Below are 25629 nucleotides of genomic sequence, written 5' to 3'. Positions count from 1 at the left end.
GCTTTGTGTTATTTCAGAATATATCTGCAGTTATGGCTTATATTCAGTCATTTACTAAGCCTTGCAGATTAGCTGATTATTTAAGCGTTATTGCAATTTTTGAGTCATTTGTGTTCTATGGGATATCTCTTAGTGCCATCCTCCACTTTGGAGGTCCATTTGATGGACTGCTTGTTACTGTACCCATGATTATAAATAAACATCTTTGTTGAGGAGGGATAGCATGTTTCTCTGAGGTAGTGTGCATAACAATTGATCTTTGAATCATAAATGCCTACCACTATAGAGTCATCTTTATTCCTTCCTCTATCATGCTGTCATAGTTATCATATTGTATGTTAATACTTTTATTTTGTATCTTTCTCTTTGCGGGTTTATGTCCACTATTGAAAATGACTTCAGTAATTATATTATTTACCTGATCGCTTGGTTCCTTATTAAGCAGTGTTTATTATTATTATTATTATTATTATTATTATTTACTTTTTAGCTTATACCACTTACTGTTCTGTGTATTTATTTGTTTGTTAATTGCATAGGCGGACTGTATAGGACCCTTTTCAGACACTTCCTAGACCAATACGCAAATACATTGCAAGTTTTGGGCTGCTTTGTGTTGTTTGCAGCATAACAGAAATGATGATTTCAGATGTTCCTCATGTTGAATATATACAATATGGTTTAGAATGTTGGGAAAGATGTAGTCTGTGGTACAGACGAGCTACTTTCAATTCTAGACAAACCTGTCTCGATTTGCAGGACGATACCCATGCATAAGAAGTACCCTGGAAAGTATCTGTGATTTGAGGATCTACTGTTATGGTGAGAAACTCATACAAGGGTACTGTCTCTGCAGAACTGGTTTACAAAGTTTGGTTTCTTGGTTGCTTTTTCACTGTGACATTTAAAAGTAAACATTAATTTGCTTTTTCTCTTTACTGCTGTAAGATGAGTAATTACTCATTATGAGTGAGGCTTGTGTTTCATGAATCAGTGGCTAACTTGTTTCACTTTTATCAGTTTGATTCCAGCCAAACTAATGAGAGAATGGAAAGAATTATATTTTAATGGGAAACCACTGTACGAGCAAGCCTCTATTGATCCTCTGCCTTCAAACCCCACACCCGACCAGGTTCTTGAACTAGAGAAACTCCATCTACTAGATGAGCAAGATTATGAAGAATATCAGGTAAAGTGTTGCTAAAAATGCATGATAAAATATATGAACAGACACAAGAATTAAAATCACAATAGCTATTTGGTTTGGTTAAGCTATTTAATTCCTTGACTTCTTAATGATATATTGGAGATGGGTTCTCTGGTGGATTTCCATGGTGCCTTAAAGTGCTGCATGATTATAGGGTTAAGATCTCACTGTAGTACATCTTTCATATTGGCAGCCATTAGGGGATTTTAAATTCTGTCTTCCAGTGTGTATGCTCTAGCAACTGCTTGAAGAGTAGGTAGGCAGTTAGTGAAGTGAGGGGCTGTCAGTCAGTCACTCATTCTGGTGATGTAACCCCTCAGCAGCACTGCTCCCTTTCAAGTGACTGGCTGTTGTCAGGTCACTAATCTCCATTGATGATTCAGTCACAGGAAACGTGCCTCCTGTCTCTTCCCAAACCCCTCTTCATGGAAAGGCAGGCAGACAGCACCTTGTCAGTACTTTCCTTTCCCAGTCTGTTCCTCTAATGTCTGCGCTAGACTCAGTTCATCTTGGTCATAGTCATTAGTCTATCCCTTTGTCTCAAAGAACCAACACCATTTGTTATTTGTTTTTTTTTTCTGTGCTCTGGTTCATAAATGTATTCATTTTGTTGTTTGTAAGCCTGTTATTCATCCATTCTCATACCTGCATTAAGCAAAGCAAGGAACCCATGTACATAACACTGATGGCCTTGTTTTTTCTTTTTTGTTGAATGCCGTGATCTTTCTATCTGTCTATCTATCTATCTATCTATCTATCTATCTATCTATCTATCTATCTTTCTATCTGTCTATCTGTCTATCTATCTATCTATGGTACTACAAGCTTTAGATAAAACAACAAGATCAAATAATGGGTGCATTACAATGTTGTTATTTATATAATGACATGTGCTGTGCTTTTAGCACTATTGCATCTCTTATGATTCATAGTAAATGCAAAAATACACACAGAAAGTTGAGACTTAAGTTTTGGTATCAAGTATTAAATTAGGGTGAAAAAACTCTGGCCTGATTACAGAATTAGTTGTAAGGCAAGGGAGCAGTATATGCAGCAAAATAAATGAAGAACACAATGGACATTAATCAGGCAGTGCAGTATATCACAGTTTACAGTTCTACCTTGATTTGTGCTGTTAAAAATACTTATGTATCATGACAGCATTGTCATTTAGTAATGAAAGACATTGCTGTAATCCATTTGTCTATTGTACCTATTTATTTATGTTTCATTCTTTCATAATGGTGTAAATGGGCTAATCTCCAAAACAACCACTTGATCCATAAACTGGGAAGCAAGGTGAGTACAATCAGCAATATATGTTGTGATTATAATGAGCAGTTTTAACTATATGGCTGCAGTTTTTATATGGTTCTTATTTTGAGAATCCAGTGAAGGTAAGATTACTCTTGCTTCAGAGTTAACATCAGAAAGTGAGGAGATTGTATTTATTTATTTATTTTAATTTATTTGAATCTGTTAATGATCAGTGTAGAAATAGTTGCTGTAGCTAGAGGTAAGTCGCAGAGACTGAGGAGTTCAGTGAAAGAAATGTAGACATACTGATAAGTATGTGGATATGTTAAGATATTTGCAAAGTAAAATAAGTAAGAATATAAGTCAATATATTTGTCATTTCTGTGATTTAGGTACAGTCCTTTTATTTGAGAGATGGCTCATCTTGAGGTATAATGTTGAGTTTCTCTCATCAATTGTCCTTGTCTAATTAGTCAAGATGAAAGCCAACTGATTGGTCAGGTTCACAGACAGAGAGGAGTAGGGCCATATATAGAGATTAGACTGTTCCTCCTTTTCTGTGATAATACAGTCTTGGAGTTGGTATATATAGGTAACAGTGGGTTTGTGGAATATGGTCTTCAATGTGGTTGGAAGTCCACTGCAAAAATGCTTATTTCAAAGAGCTTGCAGCTTATAAGTGATTTAGCTAACAACCTGAGTTGTGGAATCCTGACTTACTGGCTAGTTGATGTGTTCTTCTGCTCAGTAGCTTAAACTTGATGAAATTATAATTGGTTTTGCTGTTGATAATTGGCCAGACCCTCTTAATACGAAGTTGCTCATATCACATTTTCTGAGGCATCATTGCTTAATGTAGTAGATGTCCTTGTGCTGTTGCCTGCTGCTTCCCAGAGAAAATGTGAGACATGTTTCTGTTCCTTTGTTAGTGTTTGCTATTCCTCTAGTGCAGTTATCTCAGATTAAGAATAATCAAGGAAGGGTTTGTGTAGGGGATGAGGGCGCAGTTATGTATTTACATTTCGGTGCAACTTTATGTGCTTTAAGGGTTTGTGCATTCTGCCTATCAGTTTCTTTCATTTCTGTATGGTAAGTGTGTATGTATGTATGTTGTTGTTGTTGTGTCTTTCGGCTTTTCCTGGTTAGGGGTCGCCACAGCAGAACTCTGGCCCGCTAATGATTGGCAGTAGATTTTTACATGCCGAGTTGCCAGCCCTGATGCACAACCTTCAACGAAGGTACGCCCATTCACACATATCTCCACACAGAAGACGCTCTAGCTGAGAATCGAACAGGACAACGTATTACTGTGAGGCGACAACGCTACCGCAGCACCACCACCGCAGTCCGTATGTATGTATGTATATACGTATACATACATATATCAGTATAACATTATCAATAAAGACAATCAGCGAAGCACAGGCAGTCAAAAAATATTGAACATACAAGCAAATAACCTCACAAAATTCCCTCCATTGCACACCCAGACACATACTACACCTAAGCCTCAACTAAACCTATCATATTCTGACACACAACTCATACACATAAACTTGCACAACAAACACATTTCTTCTTTCTTTACCTCATATCAGGAAGCAGTTAAACTACAGACATGACCAAAACAAGTTACAGTTTCCTGACCTTTTACACATGAAAAAAGAACAGTCACCTGTACACATACAGTACAAGGTAAAATAACAAACAAAAAAAAAACAGCATTTACATTTTTGGATTTGCATAGATTGATTGTAAGTCATAGGCACCAATCTGAATTCTTATTAGCCAGCATGGGACTGTTGTTCATAGTTCATAATGACAATATACTGGTAAAGCTGTAGTGATAGTGCCTAGCAACCTAATATTGTCTTGCAGCCCTACTGTTTATGCATCCATTGCAATGAGGCATGACAAGTCACCTCACAGCTAAGCACTTTCCTTCCATTGCTGAACACCTGTTTTAAGTATTAATTAATGTCCAACTGATATAGCACTCAGGATGCTGCTCACCTTTACTATTCTGGGAAAGTACTACTCCTAAACCTTTCTTTAATGCATGCATATACAAAGTGAATTTCTTAGTAAAATCAGGAGTCAATTACACTGATTCAGAGCATAGTGGTCTTTTCAGTACATTGAATGCTGTATCTGCCTTAAGAGACCATTACACTTTAATGCTGGCTTTTCCCTTTGATACTTCTGTCAGATTTAGGAAACTGTACTTTTGGGCTATTCCATTCACTCTGTAACTCTTCTGTCACTGCTAATTTGAACATATTTTGAACTTCTTAATTGTTTCTATGATTCTAGTACTCCATAAGGTTTTAGTCTAAGTTTATTCCTAGTGTCGTCCCTCTTGTTCTGTCAGATTAGTTTTCCCAGGCATTTCTGAAGCCACTCATTTATTCCTTAGTAGAAATATTTTATTCCCTTCTTTTGAACTTTTGGCAAGGATTCCTGTAACAATACTTCAGATAGAGACTGTCTGGTATCTCAAGTATGAATTTCAACTTGTAAACTAACCACTTGACCTTCTACTTGTTTCCATGGCTTTAGTACATTAATGTGGCAGATTTGCTCTGTCTGTCTCTTTCATAGCCATTTGACTTTCGGGTTCACTACGCTCTTTTAGTACTGCATTTCAGTTCTAAACTTCCTCTAAACAAACTGAAATCCTGTCATTCACAGTTTACTCTTGTGTTATGCAATGCATCAACTGTCTCTGCATTAAATTGATGCTTGCCATGAAAATTAAGGAAGGAAAGCATCCTAACAAGATAAATGACCAAGGAAATGCAGAAAGAAATGAAGAGAAATAAAACTTAAAAATTTCCAGTTGTGCGACACCAACAAATAACAACATAGAGGAAGAACTGCAAAAGCTCAGACTTTGAAGTAGACCTGCAAGACTGAATCCAATGGCTGATCTGCTTGTAAAAGTAGATAAAATGTATGCAGAAGTCCTGAAAATGAGTGGCTGCCTTAAGGAATACATTAAAAAAATGGAAGCAGTCGGAAGGGGACAATACTATGTGCCTGGCCAAGATAAAACAACGCAAGCAGAATTTAAGGAAAAGCTTGTTAAGATAAAAGCCAGGGAAATAAGGGAAATGTATGATTTAACAATATTCCAGAAGGCATTGTGGGAAAAGACTGCAAGAAATTAGTGTTTGATTTGCTGCACAAGTGGACTGGTATAGTGTAGTAGAGTATCCTGATAGATCGGACACACAGAGTCTTTTAAACACAGTCATCAGCAATAAGCTACCCCATACCAATAGTAATAAAGTTGCAAACTTTCCAACTTGAAGAACAGCTACTGGTGGAGCTGTAGAAGGAAGGAAAAACATTGCTGGCATAAGAAAATTGTGTAATTGTCGACCACAACTTTTCTTATGTACTAGGCAGATGCACTATAAATTTGTGCCATGCTTCAAAGCCTGCAGCTCACTGAATCTCAAACTAAAGCTACTATACCCCACTATTCTCAAGGTGTTCTTTACCCCAGGAGTCAAAACCTTTGTTAACTCAGAGGAAGCTCTTGCTGAATTGGAGGAATATAGACAGTTACACATCTCAAATTCTGAATCCGTAAAAGCAAATGAGGAACACAAAACCACAGGATTAGAAGGGAGAAATGGCCATTAAAACCCTTTCCTCTTTTTGGTCACAATGCAAAGAGAGGCAAAAAGAAATGGTGAAGACATGCAGAATAAGAGAGGAGCTACTGAGTGAATGCACTGAAGAAGGTGACATACCAGCTGAAGGACAGCACAAAGCTGAGCAGTAAGAGATCTTTGCAACTTAAGATATCTAAGTGGAGAAACAAGCTCTGTAGGGTAGTGACAGTACAGATGAGGCCTTGAAGCTCTAAAGACTGGACTAGTAAAGTGATCTGGAAGTTGATGCTTTTTCTTTTACAAGAGGCATACAACCTAACACAAACATAACTGGACAATTTAGCATGGTTACCTAGCAGTAGACGGAGGATCCTACCCAGCTTTTAAAATGTTTTTTTCTGAGGTTTCTCTTCATAAGTTTTCAACTGTTTGCTTAAGAAAACAGAAATGTTGCTAAAGGACAATTTATTTATGTAGAGATTTTTTTCACTAAGAAAAGAAACTGATTGGATCACTAGGAGACATTTATTTAATCATCTGTAACTGTATTATTCATAGTGATCAGAAGACTGGGACAGGCATGAAAGGGATTTGGGGAGTAGCATGATTAATGTATAGGAAACAGACAGGCATAATTTGCTAAAATGGTGGCATTGCAAGCCAAGAAAAAGGGGTACAGGCAGGGAACAAGAAAAAAAGTAAAGATTCTGCAGGTCAGGCAGAGTAGCTGTAATAGTTAAGTGAATTAAGTACTAGGGTAGGGAGACTGTCTTTTCAAGTGGATGAAAGATGACAGACTGAAAGGGAGGATCTGATGTTGTAAATCTTTATTCGTTCCTTACTGTTAGGATTTCAGTTCCATCCCTGGAACTGACATGGCTGTTACCAAGCTCGCACCATCCAAAAACTCTCAGCTAAGACCTACCCACAATGCCCCTCTCATAGTCTCTTCAGATCTCGTTTACCACGTTCGTTGTCAGACGTGCCAAGCCTTCTCTCAAGCTAAGTGTAGTGTTTTTGTGATTTATCTATATCATTACCTCCTCTAAACAGTTTTTCCCTAAATATCATCTTTTCGTCTGTAAATTTATATACTTTCTTTCTAAAACCTACCCTCTATCTTCGGTAGCTCTTTTCATACCATGGTTGGTACTGTCCCTCTCCCCTACCTTTAGTAGGCCCTGTCCTACCACTTTGTGGTATTTCTTAGTACCATTCTTAGTACTCCTCCTTTTTCTTTCTATTTAAAAAAAAATTCCCACCAGACCAGAGAGGATCTGGGTTTTACTCAAGGTTCTTTTTAATGCCAGAAAAGACAGGGGACTGGAGACCAATCCTGGAGCTCAGCTTACTAAACAAATTCATAAAACCTCAAAAATTCCAGATAGTCATGGTACAGTCCATCCTCCCCTTTCTGGGGAAGAACAACTGGATGTGCTCTATAAAGCTCCAGGACGAGTATTACCACATAAAAATGGACAAACTCTCACAGAGATTTCTCCGCTTCCGACTGGGAGCCAATCACAATCAGTTCAGGGTATTGCCCTTTGGTCTCTCAACAGCCCATAGAGTGTTCACCAAATGTATGGCAGTTGTCGTAGCTCATCTCCGACTACAAGGAATCCAGGCATTTCCATATTTAGACGATTGGCTCCTTAACCACCATGACCAGGAATGTTCTCATTCTCAGTCTCTCTTACAATTGCTCTTCCCTTAGGTATCATGATCAACATGGACAAATCACAAATGTCTCCAACAAGAGCACTGGAATTCATCGGAGCGATCTTCGACACAGCGTCCTGTCAAGCTTCCTATGGAGCCTTGGGACTTGACATTGGTTCTTCAGTCATTAACAAGTCCTCCTTTTGTGCCTTCTAACTCATGTGATATGAAATTTTGTCTTGGAAAACTCTGCTTCTAGTAGCCCTTCCCTCAGCGAGAAGAGTATCTGAGTTGAAGGCCTTGAGTGTCAAGAGACCTTACTTGATTTTTCATAGGGAAAGAGTGCCCCTATGTACTGACACCTCCTTTTTGCCCAAGGTCATTTCTGGGTTTTCCATTAATCAATCTGTTGACATACCGGTTTTCTTCTCTCATCATTCAAATAGACGGGAATATCTTTTGCATACCCTTGATGTTCATAGGCAACTTAGTTTCGGTTTGGACAAAACTAAATCTTTCAGAAAAATGGATTGATTGTTTGTGGCCTTTGCAGGACCCAGATTGGGTAGGCCTGTCTCCAAAATGACTTTATCTTCTTTGCTCAGAAATGCCATTACTTTCATCTGCCATCAGAACAAAGTGTCTTTACCTTCCAGAATAAAGGCTCACTCTACTAGATTGATGGCTATTTCAGTGGCCTTTCATTCCAGAGCCTCTATGGTCGACATCTGCGCAGCAGCCACTTGAGCAAGACCTCATACTTTTATCACTCATTACAAATTGGATTTGGCCTCCAAGGGATGAGCATCTTTTGGTTCTATGGTGCTCAGGAATGTCCTTCCTTAAGGGCCACCCAGGACTCAAGTATCTGGGGACTCAGTCCTAACAGTAAGGAATGAATAAAGATTTACAACATCAGATAACGTCTTACCATAACGTTCCATCTGTGTTGTAGATCTTTATTAATTTGTTACTTCCCACCCTCCTTCCCCCTGCCTGGACTCCTGGTGGACTTTAAGATTTCCTTATTAGTTAAGGTATTTGCTCAGACAGAGCCTCCTACTGCCTCTTTTATTACTTCTTTACTATAATGGTGGGCAAACTTGATCTGAAGAGACTATGTGAGGGGCATTATGGGTAGGTCTTAGCTGAGAGTGTTTGGCTGGTACGAGCTTGGTAACAGCCGTGTCGGTTCCGAGGACAGAACCAAAGTCTTAACAGTAATGAATGAATAAATATCTACAACACAGATAGAACGTTGTGGTAAGACTTAACTTCTTTTTTTCATTGTGCATAGTTCAGAAAGAGCTATAAAGAAGTTTTTAGTTATGGATTACTTGATGTTCTTAGTTATAAAGGCTGATAGTGTAGGCAGCTCATTTACTGCAGGCAATTTAATAAACTCTTAGATGTGGTGTGTGCAGTAGCTGAGGAAGAGACTGTACTGGAAAATATGATTTTACAATGTCTTGGAATGCAAATGATCTCATTGAACAAAATTAAAAAAAAGAAAAATGCTGGAATATGTAAAGAGAACTAGATCAGTTGTATGCTTTATAGGTTCATAGGTAGGTACTAGGCTATCGGCCCAAGGGCCTACGTAAGCCTAGCCAGCAAGGTACCATAGCTTACACCACCCAAGAAAGTTATTTTTCTGTGCCACTATCCAGCAGAGACACAGAAGTGATCCCCAGGGTGTATTTCCTATTGCCCATCCACTCATCAAGACTTTTCTTGAAGAGTGCTAATGAAGAACTTTGCTTGACATAGATGGGTAGCGTGTTCCAGAGTATAGGAAGTCTCTGGGACAGGAATCTATCCCTCCAGCGTGTCCTGTTTATTGTGGTGACAAGGTTTAGGTCCCTAGAGCGTGTAGTTTGGAAGGATTGGGATTTCTTTAGGTGTAGCATGTCCAACAGCTCTGGGTTTGACATAGCTTTATATGTTAGGCAGAGATCACCTCGGAGTAGGCGATATGCTATGGAGTAAAGCTGGAGTTTTTTGAGGTGGTCAGTGTAGGTCATTTATTTGAGGCCAGTAATCCTCTTTGTGAGGTACTTCTGTGGCCTTTCCAGCTGCTGCAGATGTCTTGTGAGGTACATTCCAAAAGGGGCATTGTACTCTATAATGGGTTTAATGTGTGACGAGTAGAGGGGAACAATGACCTCTTTTTTCCTGGATGAGAACCCTTTTATGATGAGGTGTGTCACATAGAAGGACTTCCTGACTACTCTGGCGATATGACTATCAAAGGAGAGACTACTGTCCACCTGGGTCCTAAGGTCTCTTATCATGCATTTGGTGTTAAGTAGATTGCTGCCTATGTGGTAGTTCATGGGTACAGAGTTTTTACCAAAGGGGATGATACTGCACTTTTTGGCATTGAGCTTGAGGCCATGGCTCTGACACCAGGCATCTGTCTCATTGAGGCCCTTCTGTAGGATGTCCACATAATTTGGGGACTTGACTATGGCTCCTAGTTTGAAGTTATCTGCAAACTTCATCAGCCAGAGGCCTTCTGTGTTAGCCTGTACTTCAAAGAAGTAGATACTAAACAGGAGAGGTCCCAAGACAGAACCCTGTGGCACTCCACTTGTCACTGCCTTGAGGTCAGATTTGGAGTCTGCAACTTTTACAGTGTAGGTTCTGTCAGTGAGCCAGTTGGCAACCCATCTTGTGACGTAGCGATTTATACATAGTTTAGTGAGTTTAGCTATAATTCTAGAATGGGGGATGGTGTCGAAAGCCTTAGCGAGGTCAAGATAGGCTGTGTGAACCACCTTATGCTCATCCACGGCTTTGATGACTGCCTCAAAGAAGTCGATCAGGTTCAGGAGGCATGATCTGCCTTTCACAAACCCAAACTATGTGGGATCCAGAGTTTGGAGGTTACCAATGTCGTTCCATGGCCTTGCAGACCAGGCTTATCAGGCTAATAGGTCGATAGTTCCCGGGATCAGTAGTGGCTCCCCCTTTCTGGAGTGGGATAACAGTTGCTGTGCGCCATTCAGTGGGCACAAAGCCTGATGCGAGGTTATTAATGAACATGGTGCTTAAGTGGGGAGCCAATTCGTTCTGAAGTTCGTGTAAAACGCAGCCTGGGATGTTGTCTGGTCCCATGGCTGCTGTGTTTTTGGCTTTAGAGAGTGCAGCTTTTGCCTGCGTAGTTGTGATTACAGGGACTCTGCATTCTTCCTGTATAGATATGGGCCCTTTAGGGGGTGAGAGGGTGGTAAAGTTACACTGAACGATCTGCCAGGATGTTGGCAATATCAGTTGGTTCTGTAATTTTCGTGCCTTTGTGCTGTAACTCAGAGCAGATCTGGGTGTTGCCATCTAGATTCTTGGCATAGCTATAGAATGCTTTGTGGTTGTCCTTGGATTTAGTGGCGATTTTTGTTTTCATAGCTAGCTTTGGAGGATCTTATAAGGTATCTCAGCTTCTTACCGAGGCTGACCAGGGAGCTCCTCCACTCATGGTATTTTACTCTCTTTTGCAACAGTTTCTTCCCTCTGTTGTACAGTTTGTTTATGGCAGGGGACCACCAGATTGGCTTCCTTTTTTTTGGAGGATAGCGTCTTGGTTCTGTTTGGGATAACACGATCCATGAACTCGTGTAAGTGCTTATAGAGTGCATTTGTGTAGGATTTTGCAGTTGTAACTGTATTGTCCATCTGCATGGGTGTCATGAAGCTCACCACTTCTGTCTTAAGAAGCATGAAGTTGGCTTTGGAGACATTTTTTACTGTGTTTTTTTTAATGGGGTGTGGGGGCGGGATGTGGATATCAAGGGTGATAAGCTTATGGTTAGATCGGACCAACGAGGAATTGACTTCAGGTGTGGAACACCGGTCACTTAAGCTGGTAATTACTAGGTCTAGGATATTGCTGCCCCTGGTGGGGGTGTGGATAAGTTGATCTAGGGCGTTGGAGTTTATGAATTCCAGAAAGCGTTGAGCTAAGGGGTTGGTACACGAGTATTTTTCCCAGTTAATGGTGGGGTAGTTGAAGTCGCCCATTATTAGGGTGTTTGGTTGAACCCTAATATTTTCCAGTACATCAAGAAAAGAGGAGTGGGAATCCTGGGGCATGGTGGGGGATCTGTAGCAAGCTACAATTTGGATTGCAGTTTTGCCCATAGCTAGTTGCACTTGGATAACCTTGGATGCATTATGCTGAGCAACTAGCCTGGAGGTGTGGACATCCTTAATGAATATGGACACACCTCCGCACCTCCGCCTTTGGTGTTTCGGTCCAGGTTACATGGCCGAAAAGTGTGGTATGAGTTATAGCCTGGTAGTGCAGGGGTGCTCTCTGGAGCCTTGAACTAGGTCTCAGTCACTGCACAGATATCAACGTTCTCCATTTTAAGGAGTGACTCGAGTGAGTGCATTTTGAGATTTAGACTTCTAGCATTGAGTAGCATTGCCTTCAGTTTTTGTTTGCCTGTTCCTGTTATGGTGGTAAATTTGTTATTTGAACCCTGCCTAAAAAAGGCACTATAGGGGCAGGAGCCAGTATCCGGAATCCCAGGGGCGACAGGTGCAGGCCATCTGTGGCAAAGCATCGTGGTCTGTTGACCATGTCATCCCAAGCAGACAGATATTGGATCCCCTTAGAATGACACCAGAAGCTTAACCAATTGTTGAAGTCAATAATTTTCTCCTTGTACTGCGGTATCATTCTGGGCGATAGCAGAATGCTGTTCAGGGCTAGGGTCATACCTGCCTGGGCTACAAGATCGGAGAGCTCTTCCATGTCTTTTTTCATGTAGTCCAGGGCGGTACGTCTCAGGTCATTCACACCAACATGGACAATGACAGAGTCATATTTGTACTTGGTGTGGAGTGACCTGAGTGTGTGGGTTATGTGGTGAATCTTGGCACCAGACAGGCAGCTGACAGTAACCTTCTCCTTGTCTAGCCTGGTGAGTGGGACATCAGTGTGTCTGACTATAGAGTCACCTATGACTAGTGTGTTGGGTACGTTGTTTTGCCTTATTGGCTGTGATTGAGTGGCACACTGAGTATGTGGGCTATGTGTCATTTGGGTTGTGTTTAGGGATGGAGGTCTTCAGGAGACATACTTGCATGATGGGGAATATGAGGAGTTAATCAAAAGGGATTAGATCAAATCTAGTATCTTAGTGAAAATGTAAGCAGGAAAATAGACATGTTAACACGTATAAGGAAAGGTATGTCCTTAGTGATTGACAAAGAACTTTCTGATGAACAGAGGCATTTTATGCTATTAAGGGGATATTGGGAAACCACAGAGTGACACCAGGAGTCTTTTACATTCCCCAGAGGTATCCAGTACAGAAATTTGTAATATGCTGAGAGAGACAATAGCATTTGTTCAAGGAACATGATTATTTGTGGGGACTAGAATACAAAAGTGCCTGTTGATGTTAGCAGGGAACCAAGAAGATTGAAAGTAGACAAATGGGGAAAAAATTAAATGCCTTGCAAATTTATGGCCTGGTTATAGTAAGTGAGCTTTACTCTGATTCCAGACTGTATACACACTATTTGCTCAAGGCTGGATAAGGGTATACATTACAAAAGAACATTAAAGATTAATAAAATAATTTATCACCCACCCCATCCTTCTTTTCAAATCATGTGTTAGTTAAGTGTTAAATTAAATAACCTTACTACAGCAGAGCACTGGAGAAAGTGAAGATTCAATGTGGGATAGGTGAAGAATAAGAAAAAGAAAAAGAAGTTGGCTGAAATAATAAATGGGAACCTCTCAAAATGAGCTGAGGAAGTAAATAAAGATGTTTGGGTTTAGGAGAAGTTTAAGGAAGAAACTGGACAGATTTTACAGGAATGGGAAAGACAGGGCTGGAAGTTAGGGACTATAAGGGTATTACAGCAGGAGAATAGAGGAACTTTAAATAATGAGGAAGAGAGAGAACTGGGGGGGAGCTTGAGTCAATGTGGGTAGGATGCCAAGAAGAGGCATTTGAACAAAAAACAAGCAGCTTAGAGGATGTTTGGCCATGAAATCAGTGCTAAATAACAAAAATATTTAACCCTCAAGTTGTGACAACAAAACTAGAAAGAAACATTTTTTAAAAGATCCCAAAACTATGTAGATAGTAAAGGAACATGAAAGAATACAGGAAGTATTCAGAGATTCCTGTGAGACTCTTTACATGTGTCAAGGACAGGAAGCACAATGGAAAGATAGATTCAACATTTCTGCAGTGTAGATAGATATCAACAATCACAGAGGGGAAGCTAGGAGCTCTATGAGGACAATAACAGTGCAAGAGATAGAGGAACAGACGAAACATTAAGCAATGGGAAGTTGCCAGGGTGGGTCTGTTTTCCCATGGAATTCTGGAAGGAGGTCCACTCAGAGGTAATACCTAAATAGCTAAGGATATTCAACAAGATTTTAACAAATGATGTAAATCCTGAGTCATGGTATATGGCAATAATAACAATGTTATTAAAGGAGGGAAGGCATCCCTTTACAATGGGTCTTACCATCCCATTTCAGTACTAAATCATTATTAAAAAGTTGTTGTGGTGATTATAGTGGGTAGGGTTGCATAAATCCTCACAGGGATCATTAATCTGATCAGTGTGGATTTGTTAAGGGTAGGTTGACTTTTGACAACATATATAAGACAAATTTGGTCCATAGTCTGGCTGACAGAGAAGGAAAGCAGCTAGATTTACTTGAATTAGATGCAGAGAAAGTGTTTGCTAGATTACACTGGGAATACCTTAGGAACATTATAGCATGATGAGATTTCTGGCAGGATTTTTCGAATTATTTTGGGCAATATACATGTGATCAAAGGAGTAATAAAGCTAAATGGTAGAGTGACACTGGAAGATTGGAAGGGGAACAATGCAAGGGTGTCCATTATCCCCATTATTTATATTAACAAACATTTAACACAAAAGATCTGTGAATTGGATATAAGGGGCTGAGATGGGGGGGCCAAGAAAAGAAAAATTGGCTATGTTCACAGATAATATGATACAGTAGCATTTAATCAGAAAAAGGCACACTAAAGTTATTTAATATCTTAAGTGAGTTTTTAACAAATTCTGGTTATAAGATCAATGAAGATGAGATGAAAGCGATAGGTGGAAATTATGCAACATCTCGTGTCTTAGTTCAAATTTTCCAGCAGTTATGGTGCCTTTAAAAATTGAAATACTTGAGGTATGGCCTGCTACAACTTCTGCTAATTCTTCATAACAGTCCTGTGAGCAGGTTAAGTTGAAAATCCAGGATAAGCTACAGAAATGAAAGTTGGCACTATTGATTTATACCAGAGAATAGAAGGGATCAGAATGTTTATAGTACCACTAATTCTGTGTACTGGATAATCCTTTATTAACAAGGCAGAATATTCATAAAAGGTTAAGCAAAGATATTTTGAATACATATGATGTGGGAATGCTTATAAAGCCCCATAGAGGAATGAGGGCAGCAATACCACATACACCAGAATACTTCAAAGCAGCACAATTCCACCTGATGTATTACTTACAGGATCCTGACTATTTGTAAAATGGAAGAGACATCTTAAGTTATAGAGGGGCGTACAATATATTAGGAAAATATGAAGGTAAGATAGCTAATAGGGCATTTCTAAACTCAACCTGGTGGGATCTTGTAGACGACATATGGTTATCTATGAGGAAGCAACTTCAAAAGTTATAAAAAAAAAAAAAAAAAAAAGAAGGGATAGAAATTACTAATGAAGATTGTGTGAGCATGTACACATATCTGAATAAGGCCATAAAATCCAGAAAGTTTAGAATATTTACCTGGAAATGCCTGCACAAGCATTTTTACATACTTATAAGGATAAATAAAATGTATGCAGGAGCTAGCAACAGGTGGTAGAGATGTGAAATGCAGGGAAAGGGGACTGAGATCATAATTTCTGGGCATATGAAAAGCTTGCAGAATATAACAAGATAATATATGCGCTATTGCATAAAATATTTGGAAGAGAATGGTTCTCTCAAAAAACTAATTTCTTGCTAAGGTGAGTATGAGATCTTGCTCTACAAGGGTAAGATAAAGCCCTCGTTAGTTTGGTACTTTTGATTGTGAAGAAAGGGATAATTAGGAAATTATTTATTATTTATTTATTTATTTACATTTGTTGACCAGAACAGTCCGACTGGACACAGGTCCATTTTCAGCGGAGGCCCGGGGAGAAAAGCTCCACATTATTATTTGCATTATATAGTTAAAAAAAACATAGCATTTAAATATAGACATTAGTCCCGTTAAGGACGCAAGACAAGAAGAAAACAGATGTAAAATAGCTGTAGAGCATAGTACAATTTTAAAATATGGTGACATATACTAAAAACGGTTAAATGTAGTTGAGATTCATCAGTGAACAATTGATACAAACTGTTTTTGAGTTACATAACAGCCATTAGAAGTTGTTGCCACAAGAAGTTAGTATTATGTGGTAGGTAGCTGAGAACATGAGTAGCCAAGCTTGCTAAGAGTAGGTTGTTGATAGGGGGCTGAGAGAGGTAGTGGGTGGGGGGAGTGAATGGTATTGGGGGGGTTGCAAGGGCATATCTGGCAAGTTTTGAAGTGTGATTTTAGTAAGGATTTAAAGTGGGTGCAAGAAGTTACAGAGGTAATTGAGGATGGGAGGGAGTTCCAGAGTTTGGCTATAGTGCATGAGAATAATGCTTCTCCAGCAGAGTTAATGGCTCTTGTGACCTGTAGGAGATTTTTGTGGGTGGATCTTGGTGGTCTCGTGGTTATGTAGGGTTGGAGTAGACTCTGGAGGGATGGGACTTTTAGTGGTTGGTTTATTAGTTTGTGGGCAAGTGTGAGTTGGTACCATTGAAGGAGGTGGGGGAGCTTTAGCCAGCCCAGTTCTGCTAGTGAGAGACAGTGGTGAGTATGGTAGGAAGTTCCTGTGGCGAATTTGGCGATTTTGTTGTAGCAGGTTTCGAGTTATTTAGATCACTTTGTCTAAGGGTAGTAAATATTGGAGAGGCGTAGAGTAGGGTAGAGATAAGATGAGAATTTGCTACCAAAATTTTAGCTGCTTTGGTAAGTAGTTGCTGATTTCTATATAATGCTCCTATTTTTTTGTGCACTTTTTTTAATGGTCATGGAAATGTGAATGTCAAAGTTCAGTTTATTGTCTATTTATACTCCTAGTAATTTGGTGTGTTCTGTAGGATTGATGGTGGTATTGTCTTTTGCTGTGATGTTAAAGTGAGAACTGTCTAGGGTTAGTTTGGTGGGTTGGAAGATTAGTAATTTTGTTTTGTTTGGGTTGAGTATTAGTTGGGCATCAGATAACCAAATTTCAATAGAAGAAAATGCTTCCTGTGTGACTTTTTGCAGTTCTGGTAGGGAGTGGGCTGTGCAGATGATGGTTGAGTCATCTGCGTATTGTATGAGTGTGCCATGTGGTGTGGCTGAGGCTAGATTATTGGTGAAAATAGAGAAGAGTAGGGGCCCCAGGATGGATCCTTGGGGAACTCCTATGGAGACTGGTAGTTGAGGGGATAGGTTGTCCTGCCAAACAACTGCTTGTTGGTGGTCAGATAGGTAACTCTGAAACCAGTTGATGACTGGTTGAGAGATGGATAGGTTATTGAGAAGAGAGATGAGTTGTTTCTGTGAGACCATATCCAAAGCTTTAGAGAGGTCTAGGAAGGTAGCTGAGGAGAGATAACCTGCATTTTTATTTTGCAGGATAGTGTTAGAGAAAGAGGGTAAGGTGGTGGTGGTGCTAGGGTTAGGTCGGAAACCGTGTTGTGTGTTGGAGAGGAGGTTGTTAGCAAGGAGGTGATCTGAGATTTGAGAATGGATGCATCTCTCTAGTAATTTGGAGGGTGGCGAGAGAATAGCTATGGGGCAGTAATTGGTTAGATCTGTGGAGGGGCCTCCTTTGTGTAGGGGAATTATGTGTGAGACTTTCCATAGTGTAGGAACATAACTTTCTGACAGAGATCTGTTAATCAAGAGTGATACGGGGCAGGCTAGAGCGTCAGCTGCAAGTTGAATGTATTCACCTGGGAGGTTGTCTGCTGCTAATCTGATGGTTTTAAGTTTAGTTAGTAGTTGTTTTATTTTGGAGGCAGGAACAGGAGAGAAAGAGAAGCTAGTTGGGAAATTGTTAGTTCTAGTTGATGGTGTGGGTTTAAGGGGGGGTTGTGTTGTCTAGCTAGTGATAGTACAGTTTGTGTGAAGTGATTATTGAAAGAGGTAGCAATATTTTCGGAGGAGTAAGTTAAGTTAGGAGTGGGTGTACTTCCTTTACCTGGATGGAGGATGGAGTGTATTGAGGACCAGAATTTGTTGGGGTTATGTTGGGAGGAGGTAAGGGCAAACTGGTAGTATTGCATTTTGTCCTGTTTTATAAGCTTTTTGGTTCTATTGTGTAGTTCTAGGAATTTTTGCCTAGTAGAGGGGTTTTGTTTTTGTGCCAGTTGTCCCATGCTTTATCCCTGTTTTTCATTTCAGACTTCGTGTTTTTTTGTAGCCATGGGGATTGTTGGACTCTAGTTCGGGAATGTCTTATGGGGGCATGGTAATTAAGGATGTTTAGGAATGTTTTATTAAAGCAGTCAACTGCGTCATCTAGTTTGAGGTATTTTAGAGGTTGCCAGTTACAGTCTTTTAGGGATGAGCTGAATGAGAGAGGGTTGAAATTAGTTTTTTTGTGTATTTGACGGTAGATGATGGGTTTTGCTTTATAAAAGTGTTTTCTTAGTAAGAAGGTTGGGGAGTGATCACTGAGGCTGTCAGATAATCAAACAAGCAGGCTTCCAAGAGGATGGGAAATAATAGAGTTGGTGGGGGAAATGAAAGTGGTCAGAGGAGACTAGAAATACAAACTTAGCAAATTCCATAGGAAAAAAAATGGGACCTTTGTGAAAAGATATCTGATCATGTAACTTAGACTGAGAGGAATCTAGGTATTTGAAAAGATGGGAAGGCGGCAGCTCTAGGTTAGTGAGACAGTTTTATGTTTTAGATCTCTTTATGTAACTTGGAAATAGAAAAGATTACAACAGTTTGGTATTTGATCATAAATGTAGATCCTTGTTTTGAGATATTTATATTTAAATAAATCAGATATGGCTTGTTTGTAGAAATAGAGTGTTACGGAGAAAGACAGGCTTGGTAGATGTTGATATTCTTTGTAAGGATTGGATGAACTCTTAAGTGTTTGAAGGAGGTGAATTTGATAATTGGTGATGAAGGCTATTAGAGGAGGAATAATAAAATAATCTGAATTAGGGGCATCTTATTTAACTTGGGTTTATCTCTGTTGTTAATTAGAATTAGAAAATGTTTGGAGGGTACTGAGTTGGTTATAGAGATGTAATTTGATAGTTAAAGGGGGCAAGGATTTCTTTCAAGGTATTACTCAGATTTTCCACCAAATTACTAGAAACTTTCCTTCCAGTTTGAGATTCTTATATGGGACAGAATAAGCAATCACAACAGGGCACAGAGAAACAGTCTTTTAGAAAACAATAGTATGGAGGTAAAAAAAAAGGAGGATCCTGCTAAAACCAGGGGCAATCCAAACATTTAGAATGACTGTATACCCCATACTGTGTTTACATCTCCCCACCCTGGCAACCTGGTAAAGATTTCCCATTGTCTAAGTCTTTACATGTGAAGTTGTCCTTTCTCATCTTCATTCTTACTGATGGGTTCGGAGCCGATCCTCGGCTCTGACTCAGCCAAATACAAAAGCTCGAGGTCTTCAACCAGCTCGTGGCCTACTCCCTATCCCATGATGCACCGGTGCTGCTCTCAGATCTTGTTTGCCACTGCAACTGATCGGGCGTTTCACCAGCTCTGGCCAGTGAAAATCTGAGTACTTCTTTTTCTATTTCTTAGATTATTACTATTAGAAGTTAGGATTATAGTCGTTGAGTAGTTAGCTTGATTTAGAGTGTTTAGTCAAAGTGCTTGTGCACTTTTTGTTATAATAAATACCTGTCTCCTTCATGGCCATTTTTATTAGGCCTTGTTTATCTCCCTTCCCATAGTTAGCATGTATATATATTTATTTATTTGACATTTGCTGACAGGGAATGTCTGACTGAGCTTGCGCCCTTTTCCAGCAGAGGCCTGGGGAGAAAAGCTCCACAAAGTATTACATACAACATTAAAATGTTTACAAACAATACAGTATGCATGAGGTAATATAAACATGCATTATAATGCTTGGATTCACAATTGTAACATGAGAGTTTAAAGGTGTTATTTACAAAAAAGGCAATAAAACCAAATGTTAAAGTCTTTCATATATCTCCAATACATAAGGAGTTCACCATATAGAGGGGGAGTAATGACAATTAACTCAGAGTTTAAGAAAAGAGTATAGAGGTACTGTATATCAAATCTTAGTTCTTACAAGCAAAAGCAAGTACATCAGTAATCAGAAGCAGAGGGGAAGTTGATAGAGAGAGCAGGTGATAGAAAAAGTATGGCTATGGATGAAAAAGGGGAAAATTGTTTTTTAATTTATAAATAAGAGAGGAGAGTAGTAATAGTTAGAATCAAGTGAAATCTGAGAAAGGGGAGTAATCTAAGTGTGAAAAGAAGAGAGTGAGGTAATATGAGTAGTGGAGAAATTGAGTGAAAAAGGTATTAGGAGTTAGAGTTCTATAGCGAGAATTACATACACATTGAGAAGGGGATGTATGCAAAAAGGGTCAGGTGATTAAGTACCCGGTGGTTGTGTACAGGAGCAAGTCCAGGTATTTGTAAAGTGGACGTTTAGGGCAATTTTAAATGGGAGGCTCTGTGTAATAGATCTGATTGTTAAAGGTAGCTTATTCCAGTGGATAGAGGGGAAGATAGTTGTAGAGGGTTTCACCAACTGATTTTTTAGGTTTATAGATGTCAAGGAGGTTTTGGTTGGTGCTTCTAGGTTTTCTGGTTGGTAGGTAGTAATTTAAGATGTTGGAAATGTTAGGGCAGAAGGAGGGTTTGTATAGGATGGAGGGGATAATATTAAGTTGATAGACTGGGGAACTCAAACCAGTTCAGTGTTTTCAAAGCCAAACAGTGATGGGATTTAGGTTGAGTGTTGGCGGTAAATCTAGCTATTTTATGATATGTATTTTCCATCTTATTCAGTAGTGTTGCCTGTAGGTTAGTGAGGATTTGGGAGCCATAGAAGCGACAAAGTAGGAGATAAGCAAGAGAGAGTAACCGTCTTGCCTCTGGTGAGAGATATCATTTGTTACGGTATAGTAAGCCAAGCTTTTGGTTAGTATTTTTGATACAGTAATTTATAAGAAGGTCAAACTTTAGTTTATCATCAATTATGACCCCTAGTAGTTTTGTGTGAGATTCAACATTGATGGTGGTGTTGTCTAATGAGGTGATAGTGAAGGCTGAAGTGTTATGAAAGTGTGATTTAGGCAGAAATAGAAGTAGTTTAGTTTTCTTAGCATGGAGTATTAGCTGGTTATTGGTTAGCCAGGTCTCAATATTTGTGAAGGTTTGCTGGGTTTTGGAAAGCAGGTCTGAGAAATAATCAGAGGAAGTGATAACTATAGAATCATCTGCATATTGGATGAGAGTTGAGTTGGGACAGGATTTATAAATATTTTTAGTAAAAATGTTTAATAGAAGAGGTTATAAGATGGAACTTTGGGGCACACCTGTGGTGACTGGCAGAGAAGGGGAAAGTGTAGAAAGCCATCTTACAGATTGTTGCCTATTGGACAGGTAGCTGCTGAACCAAGAGATAGTAGATGGGAACAGATTAAGTTCTGTTAGTTTAGAAATGAGCAAAGGATGAGACACAGTATCAAATGCCTTGGATAAGTCCAGGAATAGGCAAGAGACTAGTTTGTTATTGTCTCTGGATTGCGCAACTGAATTGGTAAAAGGAATGAGAGCAGTGGAAGTACTATGGTTCAGTCACAAACCAAAACTGAGTAGGTGTAATAGGTAGCGTAATAATTGTGCATGGGTGCATTTTTCCATGATTTTTGAGAGTGGAGAGAGGTATTCTGGGTTGAAGTTGGTCACATTCTGGAAAGTTTTATATTTGTGAGTTCTAGTAGTATGGGAGGTGTATCTAAGTACTCGGATAGGGGCATGGTCACTAAGAGAACAGACAGTGATTCAGGTTTATGGTATTTATTGGGATGAGATACTAGTATCCAGTTGATAACTGAGTGCGAGTTTGAGAGTTTATTTAGGTGGATTGGAGTTAAGATGGCCTGTATGAAGCCATAAAGGTTTATACTTTGACAAGGGGAAATCTGCTTTAAAGTGATTCCACTTTATGTTGACATCCCCTAGGATGGTTGTTTCTGTAGTAATGTTATCTGAGAACCAAGATCGTATTTGTTCAAGGAGGGAGATATTATCACCAGTAGGTATGTATATGGTGGCAACAGTTAAGGTAAGGTGTTTGTTGTGGATTACATTAACTGACAGAATTTCAGCAGGGCGTAAAGGAGGTAGAGAGGTGTTAGAAGAGGTTACTGTGAGATGGTCACAGTAAAGGATAGCTACTCCTCCACCTTTTCTATTTATTCTATCCAGTTGCAGTATGTTATAGACAGGTTGGAGAAATTTGTTATCTGAGTTATGTGGTTTGAGCCAGGTCTCTGTGAGAATTAGGAGGTCTGGGGAGTGCAGGTCTATCCATACTTGTAATTCTGCAGTTTTATTCAGAATGCTACAGGTATTTAGAGCATAAAGCTTGAGGTGCTTATTAGTTAGGGTGGAGTTATAGTTTGAAGTAAGGTTGTAGTGAGTGTTAGTAGATGAAGGGGTCTTGGGTTAGGGTGAATGTCACCAGACTTTAATAGAGTAGTGACTAGTATGGAGGAAATCTGGTGAAACAGAAGTAGGAGAGGGTTTTTTATTTTTGTTTTATATGAAATGTTATCATGATGCAGAAAGTTAGTAGGTTGGTGCAGAAGAATTGGATGAGAGAGTAGAGAGGGGGATATAGTAAAATAGTCTGAGTTAAACAAGGGTTGAAAGGTTAAAGTACAAGTAGAAGATCATTATTGTGGGTTAAGCCTATCTTCAATTAAAGTAAGGTAGTACACTATAGAAAGTAAGTATAGGAAGAGTGCAGGCAGAGACATTGGTTGGTTGAAAGGTAATAGGGAGGAGGGTAGTGAAAAAAGTGTAGATGACTGTATTGCTATAATAGGAAATAGGGGGAGCGACCCAGTGTAGAGTGGAGCAACTGATTAACTATAAAGGAAATTATATCAGGGGTGGATGGGATTAGGGGTACAGGGTGGGAAGCGAAGTGAGCCCGAACATAGCAAGGGCGAATGGAGTGGGCTGAGCCAAGGAACTCACTTCAGAGCACACAGCACTGTTAATGGGAATGAGTCAGCAGAAACCCAAGATTACCAAAGTACAAATAAAGATTTAAAGTCCTGCAAGGAAAATGCAGGGGGGATGCAGGTCTTAGAGTGTGAGTCTCAGCTAGTTTTGTACAAAGTTTCAGGAATACAGAGATATTTAAATGTAAATGTACACAGAGTGCTTGTAAGACATGAGAAGGATGAAACTTTTAAAGTATCCTGTTAAACTGTGAGGCAGCTTGCAGACAGGTCCAGTGAACAGGTATCAGCATACTGTTGCAGTTTAACTCTAGCGAAAGTAGCTGGTAGGTAGATTGAACAGGATGCTTGTAAGACACCAGAAAGATGAAACTTTTAAAGTATTCTGTTAAACTGTGAGGCAGCTTGCAGACAGGTCCAGTGAACAGGTATCAGCACACTGTTGCAGTTTAACTCTAGTGAAAGTAGCTGGTAAGTAGATTGAATTTAGAGGCATACACACATCTATAACACCACAGTAGTTAAATCTAGCAGGGAAGATTTTAGATTTAAAAGATGGCTCCAAGCTTTACATTAGTGTGTTTTTTTTTAATAGCCCGGTGAGTTAGAAGGCTAATTTCTTTACTTTCTTAAGCCCGTATTTATTAGGGCATTTTTCTTTTAGTGTACAAACTATAAGACTGCTTATCTAGCCTGTTTAAATTAGAAGGCTTAATCTTTATTCAAGTGTGATATTTGTTGTTTCTTGTGCATTGTCAAAGTTTTTGTGGATCATTATGTCTCAGCAGGAAAAAGAGAAGTCCAAATCTGGATTTAAAAAATGTCCTAAATGTGGGCAAAAGATGTTCATCTCAGATGGACACTCTGAGTGTGTTTATTGTTTGGGTGAGGTTCACTTTCAAGAAGATTGCTCAATATGCCACTCCTTTAGTTCGAGGGTGATGCATGAAAGAAAGAGCAAACTTATAGCAAGAGGTTTGGTAAAGCCCTCTTTCCAGGAATCACTAGATAAGGGCAATAATATGGCAAACAATCTAAACCTTCTAAGGCATCCTCTGAGTTATCAGTGGCAAAGAAAAGACAAGCGAGATCTGAGGTAACTCGCCCTAGCATTGTGTGGGATATAAGGGGCCTCGGAGCCGGAACCACCTCTCGAGCTTTTACCAGTGTAGGCGGAATTGAGAGGCTCTCCTGCATCAAGCAAAGAAGAAGGTGAAGAAGAGAAGAAGACAACAAACAAACTGGAAAGAACATAATTAATCAACCTGTAAATCTAGAGTTGAAAAACCATTGACCTTGTCACCAGCAACCTTGGAGCTGACGGTTGTTGTTGGTAGGAGCCGGACCCCAGTATTGGAGCTGGTATCGCCTACCTTGAAGTCTCCAATATTGCAATCAGTGACCTATTCTACCACATTTTCTCGGTCCTCAAGACTTTTGGACATGGACATGGATCGTGTGGTGCAGAGGCTTCTGCAGACACCGGCACTGGCCAAGCTTTTGTCGGGGCTGATCCTGGGGCTGCAGAACCAACCAAAACCCTCCCTCCTACTACTGTTCCTCCTCCGATCTAACTCAAGGCTTCGAAGCCTGAGTGCGCAGAGCTGATAATTGTGGAACCATCGGGACTGACACCTGTTCCAGGACTATCAGCTCTGACTACTCAGACTTCCTCAGAGCCCACCAAGGAGTATAGGAGCCGACGCTCGCCAATTGGGTCCAGGGAGGATAGTCAAACCGACATTTCGGTTCCAACTTTGCCTCTCGGGGCTTCGGTGTGGGTGAGGTCGGTGCCTACCTCTGGCTCTGAGCCCACCAGTTTGATGCTGAGGGAATCAGCTGCTTCTTTGGATCTAGGAGTTCCCTCGCATCAGAGCAGGTGGGCCTTTGATGTCATGAGGAGAGTATTGTCCCCTTGGGCATCCACATCATCAGAACCAGCAACCTCCTCCCCTAAACAGCCTGTATCTACCTCTGCTTCACAGATTCCACAAAAGTGTAGAGACCCAGAGCCTCAGGGCACCCCAATGGGCGAGTCCTGCTCTTCCAAGATCTCACCAGAAGCTCCCACTGAGGAGGTTCCCAGGAAGAGGCTATGCAAGATGAAACATCTAGACTCCCCTCAGGAATCCTTCACTTTAGACACTGACTTGGATGATTTAGAAAGTTCTCCACGGTCATCTTCAGAAGATATCTCCTTCGCAGATATCTTAGAGATTCTCAGACAGAGGGGTGATTGGCAGGCCATCAAACCTACTGATGATGAGTCAGTCTACCCGAAGGCTTTTCTGTCTTAGCCCTCCACCTCTTGGGTGTCTCCACCTCTTGTCGAACTCATGAACTTAATTTGTCGAACGGTGTGGGAGTCTCCAGATACAGTGGAACCTGTCCCTACGAGGCCTAATAAATTTATTACCTCATCACAGGACAAGGCTTTTCTCATCAAGGGAGTGTCTGTTGATGCCATGGTGGTAGCGGCAGCCACCAAGAAGGAGTTATCCGAAACTTCGACATCAGTTCATCCACCGAATAAAGATTCGAGGGTCATGGACAGATATG

The 25629-nt window shown here is 40.1% G+C and overlaps 1 protein-coding gene across 1 annotated transcript in view; it reads left to right on the top strand.

Moving 5' to 3' along the window:
• Nucleotides 1-25629, top strand: part of SPEF2 (sperm flagellar 2) — a 2540087-nt gene that overhangs the window by 358853 nt on the left and 2155605 nt on the right. The window contains exon 5 of the mRNA XM_044069998.1: nucleotides 1021-1189. Within this exon, the coding sequence (XP_043925933.1) occupies nucleotides 1021-1189 (169 nt within the window). The remainder of the gene's footprint in view (nucleotides 1-1020; nucleotides 1190-25629) is intronic.

The sequence above is a fragment of the Protopterus annectens genome, chromosome 1.part0 (genome assembly GCF_019279795.1).
Source record: "Protopterus annectens isolate FY-2018-M chromosome 1.part0, PAN1.0, whole genome shotgun sequence".
In the NCBI taxonomy this organism is placed as follows: Eukaryota; Metazoa; Chordata; order Ceratodontiformes; family Protopteridae; genus Protopterus; species Protopterus annectens.
This window is presented reverse-complemented; position numbering and strand designations above follow the sequence as displayed.